Source organism: Conger conger, chromosome 10, assembly GCF_963514075.1.
Source record: "Conger conger chromosome 10, fConCon1.1, whole genome shotgun sequence".
NCBI lineage: Eukaryota > Metazoa > Chordata > Actinopteri > Anguilliformes > Congridae > Conger > Conger conger.
Window position 1 is genome coordinate 14,266,075 of NC_083769.1, and position 9,091 is coordinate 14,275,165.

Here is a 9,091-nt window from a genome sequence, read left to right on the forward strand (position 1 = left end):
ACTGAAGCATTCAGGTTAAATACATTTACACCTGTCCTCACCTCCCCAGGAAGTCATCCTGGTCCAGATCTTTGTCGTATGCCTCAAACTGGACCTCCTGTCCAGGCAACTGGGTCAGAACCACCTGGAGAAACACATCATCGTCTTAAGAAATGAAGAACATAAGAACACAATGTGGACTAGAGCCCAGTGAAGCTCAACTGAGCCAAGCTAAATTTGGCTTCTCACTAATCAAATTCATATTTACTAATGGACACCAACACCCCTGACTGTTTTTGTGCCCTTTATCACGGTCCTGATCATGCTTTTATGCTTCCTTGGCTGTTCTGTCTGAGAAGGTATTTAGAAACTAAGTAATAACCTAACAGTGAAATTAGCTAGCTAGCTATGCAGCCAAGTGCCAACATTTTGCTTGTATTTTATGATACTACTAGAAGTAATAAAATTGTTTTGTGGAGGGTCTTCATTTAGTTACAATTGTATTCTTTTAGCCTCCTGTAAGTCACCTAACTGTTAGGCAGGTACGCAGTGGCTTCTTCATTTCCTGCGCTTAATTTTGCTTATTTTGCTATAATTTTATTTAACCTTTCTTTAACCAGGAAAAAGCCTCGTTGAGTTTAAAAATCTCTTTTACAAGAGTGTCCTGGCAAGGACAGGCAGTGGCACATTAAACATGGTCGCAGATACACAAGGTTACAATTAGAGGTTACAATTCAATAAGTTACAGTAAGTCACATAGGCTATGCTAATACCTAGGCTATTGGTTAATGCAAGGTTTTCTTCATGTTTCAACCACACCAGAGCGTTCTCGAGTCATATCTGTGACCATGGACTGCAGACACTGCGTGTGAAACTGACACATGGGGCTAGACCTGCAGTATGCGTGTGATCATCGCAGGATGCACTTATGTCCTTAATTGAATACCAGGTATAGTAGTCAAGCTCATTGCAACGTTACATCTTGCTTTTTCTAATAATTCAAAGGACAATTGCAGCCACAACTGGAATATTTACATATTTTGTCTTGTACCGGATACACTTTTCCGTGGCAGCCGATACAAGGAATACTCCACACGCAGTGAAGATATTCAATGCACTAAACGTGTGTTTTAACTGCCCCGTTTAAGACCTGTCTCGTTTGCAAAATGCGGTTTGTAGACAGTCCCATCGGCTAATTGCATAACGAGCTGTAGCCTTCGTAAATAAGATAAAATAAGCCAACCAAACACACCCTCATCAGGCGAGCTTCATGTACGTGAATCTGACCCATAGACTTTTCCCACATTTAAACAGGAAAAGAAAACAATTTCCTTTTGATGTAAAGTATGATATTTCGAAACATGAAAAATAGAGACCCGACTCAGTTTGTCCTGTAATGGATACAAGTAAATCTAAGTAAATTGTAAGCAGCCTTGTTTCCAATAGACCAATACCTGATCACCCTCTAGTCATCAGTATAAAAAGCTAACTTCAACTCAACTGGCTCGTTATCACAGTATTGGTGTTCTGTGGTTCATTAACTAATGATTGTGACTGCTCAAGATGACTTCATCGCAATCACCATCCTAACAACAGCGAAAGATAAGATGGATACAAAAGAGCAGTAACGGCAGTCACACTCGTTATAAAAACGTTATAAAAACAGGAATGAAGACTCTACCTCGTACAGCTCGTTCCAGGTGGGGTTGAGGTTCTCCTTGATCACATGACTGCGGAAGGTCACGCCCCCGACCCGAGTCTTCACGTAGGGGTCGCTCTTCCCCTTCACGATGCCGCCCATGAAGTTGTCCTTGGCGATCAGGTTCCGCGCCTCCACCAGGTGGATCCGCAGCACCCCCTAGAGGTGGACAATGTTACTGCAGCACCAGATGGATACACAGCACCCCCTAGAGGCATACACTGTTACTACAGAACACCTAGAGGTGGACAATGTTACTGCAGCACCAGGTGCATCCGCAGCACGCCCTAGAGGTGGACAATGTTACTGCAGCACCAGATGGATACACAGCTCTCCCTAGAGGCATGCACTGTTGCTACAGAACACCGAGAGGTGGATGCTGTTACTGAAGCACAAGGTGGATACACAGCACCCCCTAGAGTTGGATAGCTTTCAGCTTTGGAGGGCAAGTGCTTGCGATTGGTTAATATGATGAAATTGTAGGTCCGCCCAGCCACTGTCACTCACAGTCTTGGTGCCTGGGCGATGTTCTTTGCAGCTGCACTTACCTCAGCAGCAAAGCTGGGGTCGGGGGAGGTGTGCTGGGGTCGCGATTTAGGGGCACAAACGGAGGCACTGCCTCCCCCAGGGAGCAGCTCTGCCGTCACCCCCCCCTCACCCTCCCCCGGGGCAGTGGCCGGGGAGCCGGGGGACACAGGCGTAGTGGGAGAGGCTTCTTCATTCAGCCACAGCACCTGGAACACAAGCAGAACGACAGATCAGAATTCTACAGCTAAAGTCTAAACGATACCACATAGCAAAGTAGGACAAAATGGGGGGTTGGGGACTATGTTGCACTGTGTTAAGTGTAGTATGCTCAACTGATTTTTCAGGGAAGTGAAAACAATTATCGCAATAATAATAACAACCAAACTATTTTTTCTTTTTTTGAATTAGGGGTGTAACCAATATTTCTGTGGACCATTACAATCCTAATATCCATATCCCTCTTACCTAACCCGCTTGTTCATGTTCAGGGTCAGATGGATAGCTGGAATACACCCCTAATAAAGATTAGTAAATGCCGTGAGTATTATAGAGTGTCCCAGAGAGATGCAGTGAGTGTTATGGGGTGTCCCAGAGAGATGCAGAGTGTTATGGGGTGTCCCAGAGAGATGCAGTCAGTGTTATGGGGTGTCCCAGACAGAGATCTCACCCTCAGGATGATGGTGACATAGATTCGGCTGCCAGAACTGGCGTTCTCCAGCTGGAACCACTGATCCAGGACCAGCTCAGGACAGGACAGGAGCCGGGACAGAGGTACAGACAGACTGCCCAGAGACAGGGCCCGGTCATCATCCTTCACCTGAGAGAGAGAGAGAGAGAGAGAGAGAGAGAGAATGTGTGTTACATACACCCAGGCACCAGGCCCGATCATCACCTGAGAGAGAGATTACTCTAATGTTGTGGGACGTTACCTGGATGTCGAGGTCCTGGCTGCAGGAGGGTTTTAAATGTTACTCTAATGTTATGGAACGTTACCTGGATGTCGAGGTCCTGGCTGCAGGGGTCCTGGATGAAGAAGGTGAAGGCATCCTCCCACACTGGGTCACTAGTGCCGTAGCAGGTCTGAGATGGGGGAGGGAAGGAAGACATTTTGTATACAGAACCCCAGTGTTTCTGAGGAGCAAAAATAACTCTTGATTTCACACCGGTAAAAGTTTTCTATGTTATTTGCTTTCTGCAGTGTTCTGTTAACTCACCCTGCTCTCGTTAGTGGTGTGTGTGTGTGTGTGTGTGTGTGTGTGTGTGTGTGTGTGAAGAACTCACCTTGCTCTCTTTAGTGGTGTCCTGTACTGACAACTGCACCATGGGACTGGGGTCCTTATTACCCTTCTTCATCTGAAATCACACATATACACACCTGTTATACACACAAACCTGTTACACACACACACACACACACACACATATATCTGTTAGGACCCTAGGGACCGGAGCTTCATCTGAAATCATACATATACACACCTGTTACACACACAAACCTGTTACACACATACATCTGTTACACAAGCGCGCATACATACACACACACACACACACACACACCTGTTAGGACCCTATAGACCACAGCTCAGACACTGGGCCTGACAGGAAGTGGACAGGTGTGACTCACCCGCAGCTCCTGGGCGCGGTCCAGATAAATCACCAAGATGGCGGCTGAGGGTGAGTCCGCAGTCCTGCTGGAAACGGCCAGGTTCCTGTTCCTCTGGAGGACCTGGGAGGCAGGGGGGAGGTGACAGGTTGGTAGGACCGGGCCCGAGGCAAAATGGGGGAGGGGAGGGGCAGGAAGTGATGTCACTGAGACTGACCTGGTCGAGCTGGTCTGCACTGGACAGCAAGGAGAGCCACTCCAGCCTGAGGTGCAGTCGACCAGAGGGAGTGTCTTTCAGAGTGAACCACTGAGGACCAGAGACAGACAGACAGACAGACAGAACTCACTCACTGTGTTACACATGCACTACTAAATATGCTACCCACTGTACTACACACGCACTACTTACTGTATTACACACTCACTACTTACTGTACTACACACGCACTACTTACTGTACTACACACTCACTACTTACTGTACTACACACGCACTACTTACTGTACTACACACTCACTACTTACTGTACTACACACGCACTACTTACTGTATTACACAACTCACTACTTACTGTACTACACACGCACTACTTACTGTATTACACACTCACTACTTACTGTACTACACACGCACTACTTACTGTACTACACACGCACTACTTACTGTATTACACACGCACTACTTACTGTACTACACACGCACTACTTACTGCATTACACACTCACTACTTACTGTACTACATACGCACTACTTACTGTATTACACACGCACTACTTACTGTATTACACACCCACAACTTACTGTACTACACACGCACTACTTACTGTACTACACACTCAATACTTACTGTACTACACATGCACTACTTACTGTACTACTGTACTACACACTACTTACTGTACTACACACTCAATACTTACTCACTGTGCTACAACCACAATTCTTACTCGCTGTGTTACACACAAGCTACTAATTATGTTACACACACACACTGCTTATCCACTGTACTTCACACTCAATACTTACTCACCGTGCTAAGCACTCAGTACTTACTCACTGTGCTAAGCACTCAGTACTTACTCACTGTGCTAAGCACTCAGTACTTACTCACTGTGCTAAGCACTCAGTACTTACTCATTGTGCTAAGCACTCAGTACTTACTCAACGTGCTAAGCACTCAGTACTCTCTCACTGTGCTAAACACTCAGTACTCACTCACTGTGCTAAGCACTCAGTACTTACTCACTGACACATTACAGACATGCCTTACACAGCTACATGCCTTACCTCATCCAGCAGCCGAGCCTGTTTCACTAAACCCAGGTCCAACTTCACCCTGAGAGAGAGGGAGAGAGAGGGGGCAGGGAGGGAGAGGAGCATGAGAGAGAAAGGGAGGGAGGGAGAGAGAGAAGGACAAAGAGACAAAGAGAGAGTTAGAGAGAGAGACAGAACACTCCCAAAGAAGCAGACAGAGCCTGTAGATTGTGGAGAGTAACAGACTGATAGTGAACACACTGATAGAGTGATAAACAGACTGATAGACTGATGAACAGACTGATAGTGATAAACAGACTGATAGTGATAAACAGACCAATGGAGTGATAAACAGACTGATGGAGTGATGGACAGACGGATGGAGTGATGAACAGACTGATAGAGTGATGAACAGACTGATAGAGTGATGAACAGACTGATAGTGATGAACAGACTGATAGAGAGATAAACAGACTGATAGACTGATAAACAGACCAATGGAGTGATAAACAGACTGATGGAGTGATGGACAGACTGATGGAGTGATGAACAGACTGATAGAGTGATAAACAGACTGATAGACTGATAAACAGACCAATGGAGTGATAAACAGACTGATAGTGATAAACAGACTGATAAACAGACTGATAGTGATGAACAGACAGCAAAACTGGGCGGAGCATGCAGACAGTGGGCAGGGCCAGGCAGACAGGGTGAATAATAGAGACGGGCGGAACCAGGGAGGGAGGGGCGGAGCAGGAAGACGGTACCTCCCCAGGAAGTCGTCCTGATCGGGATCTTTATCAAATACCTCCACCTCCAACTCCTGGCCTGGCACTTCATGGACTATTACCTGACACACACATACACACACACACACAGATAGACAGGCACGCACACACACACACACACACACACACACACACACACAAAGACAGACAGACAGACAGACAGACAGACAGAGAGACAGAGAGACGGGACGTAAAAACAGGCGGGTGCTGGCAGCAGTCATGTGCAGACTCCCGGAAAGATGAGATGATACAGGTAAAGATGTGGCACCAGTGTGTGTTTGTCACATCAGGAAAGCAAACCCACAATGAATGTGCTTCATGTGAAACACATTTTACACCTCAACACATCTTTTTTGATTAGAGCAGAAAGCCACTAGTCACAAAAAACATAGAAAGACAATTTACCTGCAAATAGCCACCATGTTTGAATCAGCAGTGCAGTAACTGCTGAGGTGTGAATTATACCAACACACCACTTTAAAACCGCCCAATGCATGCTTCCTTGTGTCTGACACCATGGGCTCATTCCAATCACTTCTTTGTCACCTCCTTCCTTTCCAGGCATCTTTTCCTTTTTCCTAGCTCCGCCCATCAGGGAAGGCCAGGAAAAGAAGCCAGAAAAGGAGGTAAAGATGGAGAATGGAGAAAATGTGTATTAGGCAAATGGAACTCCCTTGCTCCTTCATACGTCAGTTTCAAGCCACGTTCGTTACAGATGTGACAGATGCGTGGCAGATGGGGAGAGGTGGATCCACCAGTTGATCATTTATATGTCACGCATTCTCTAAAAATACTTCCGCAAAAGGATCCGCTCGTGTTTCCTTGCGCAATTGTTTGGAGCCTCTTAGCTCCTGCCTCTCAGCTCCTTGAAGGAAAATTTAACGGATTGGAATTTCCTAAAAGATGGCAGACCTCAAATTTCCGGCTCAGGCAAGGAAGAAAGACGGACAAACTAAACAAGGAGGGATAAAATAAGCAATTGAAAAATGGCCCATGAGTATCTCTGATCTCCCTGGCCACTTCTTTCAACACCCGCCCCCTCTTTTGCCATCACCCAATCACACTCCTACTCTCAACTCCTCAAACATAGCAGTCATCCTACCTTGCCCGTTTTGAGGTGCAGTACACCAAAATAACAGAATAATTACATTATTGGCATTTGGCAGACACTCTCATCCAGAGCGAAGTACAGTTGATCAGACTAAGCAGGAGACAATCCTCTCCTGGAGCAATGCAGGGTTAAGGGCCTTGCTCAAGGGCCCAATGGCTGTGCCGATCTTACTGTGACTACACCGGGATTAGAGCCACCGACCTTGCGTGTCCCAGTCATTTACCTTAACCACTACGCTACAGGCCGCCCCTGTAATACGATAACGATAACATTAGATTGCAAGAACGATCCGTTTCCCCATTTTCATCTAGTGTATAATAAGATTATATATTTGTGGGGACCCGAAGGCATTGTGGCGACTACAGCTTTGTGAGAACCCTAAGGCTTTGTGGAGAAGCTAAAGCTTATAAAAGGAAGAGAAAAAAAACTATGTCTCAGCCGTTCAAACCTGGAACCACAACGCACTTTTACCGGAGGACCAATGGGGCAAGCCAACGTGGACATGGACGTGGCTAATTTTCATTTCGGTGATGTTCACCTCGTATATCTCCCTCCACACAGACATGGACGTGGTTAATATTCGTTTCGGTGATGTTCACCTCGTATATCTCCCTCCACTGGGGGTTGAGGTTGTTGTCGACGTGGTGAGACGTGAAGGTCTGGGTGCCCACCCTCAGCACGGCGTAGGGGTCAGACTTCCCGTGATCACACCCTTAATGTAGTTATCCTTCGGTGCCAGATTCTCTGCCTCCAACAGGTGGATACGCACAATGCCCTGAAGGACAGAGAGATAGAGAGTGGCTGTGTGTTCTGGGGTTAGGGTACCTGTGTGTTCTGGGTTTAGGGTACCTGTGTGTTCTGGGGTTAGAGTCTGTGTCTGTGTTCTGGTGTTAGGGTGTGTGTGTTCTGGGGTTAGAGCCTGCCTGCTGATAAAATAAATGAAATATGTCGCTATGCGTGACTTATTTAGCTTATGAGAATGGGAACATTTATTTTAATGATATATTGAACAGATCTAGGCATATACTTGTTTAAGAGTCAGTGTATGTGTATGTATGTGCGTGTAAGTGTGTGTGTACATGTGTATGTGCGTGTATGTATGTGTGTGTGTTCAGTGGCAGAGTTACCCTTGGCAGAGGGGAACGCAGTTGTGCAACGTGGAGGTCGGCCACCAGGGGGACAGTGAGCCGGTTGGGCAGGACCAGGACCGAGGCGATCGCATCCATTATCAGTGTGTCTGACATCGCACTGACAATCACAGCACAGATTAACATATAGACACACACATGCATATGCACATCGACACACATATATTCTCAAACTCACACACGCACACGCATATATATTCTCACACACACACACACGCACATACATACATACACCCACATATTCTCACACACACGCACATACATTCACAGACACACAAACACATGCGCACATACATATACACACACATATATGTGGACAGTGAACAGTTAAAAACTCAAATCAATATTTGTTGTGACCACCCTTAAAACGGCATCTATTCTCTGTGGTACACTGTCCACAATTCTATAAGAAAATCAGCTGGCAGGTTGTTCCATATTGGAACATATTGGAGAACTAGCCATAATTCTTCTGCTGTTCTTTCGCTGTCTCACTCGCTTCTGGCCTCGAGTAGGTTCTGATCTGAAAAGTCTATTACTTACTTATTTAATGAAATACCTAAATTTCTGTAATATTACATGTTTGGGAGATATCAAATTTGCCCTTTTTTCGACTGAGACACTAATGCAGAAAACAAAAAATAAACCTCTAAAACCAAATTTACATAAATAAAAAAAATCTAGGGTGCCCAAGACTGTTGCACAGTACTGTACAAATACATAAACACGAACACACACACACAAGCGCACGCATGCACACACACACACACAGGACTATAACTCACTTCAGCCCAGGGATATCCAACAGGTTGGTCAGGCCTGTCCAGTTGATATCCAGCTTCTGTGTACAGAGGAGGAGGTGGAGGAGGCGGGGGGGAGTGGGAGAAAGGCATCATATGCCAGGAGTGCATTGTGGGTAAGACAGAGAGAAAGTACAGGTGGGCAGATGGAAGATTGAAACAGTAATGAGCACTCACG

The 9,091-nt window shown here is 46.0% G+C and overlaps 1 protein-coding gene across 1 annotated transcript in view; it reads right to left on the bottom strand.

Annotated features, from left to right (window-relative positions):
- The window catches only part of esyt1a (extended synaptotagmin-like protein 1a), a 34,170-nt gene that overhangs the window by 10,371 nt on the left and 14,708 nt on the right, over positions 1-9,091 (bottom strand). The window contains 14 exon segments of the mRNA XM_061256627.1: positions 42-124; positions 1,661-1,837; positions 2,227-2,412; positions 2,874-3,023; positions 3,200-3,286; positions 3,488-3,559; positions 3,834-3,935; positions 4,030-4,119; positions 5,100-5,148; positions 5,837-5,919; positions 7,568-7,671; positions 7,674-7,743; positions 8,096-8,216; positions 8,899-8,951. Of these exon segments, the coding sequence (XP_061112611.1) occupies positions 42-124; positions 1,661-1,837; positions 2,227-2,412; positions 2,874-3,023; positions 3,200-3,286; positions 3,488-3,559; positions 3,834-3,935; positions 4,030-4,119; positions 5,100-5,148; positions 5,837-5,919; positions 7,568-7,671; positions 7,674-7,743; positions 8,096-8,216; positions 8,899-8,951 (1,427 nt within the window).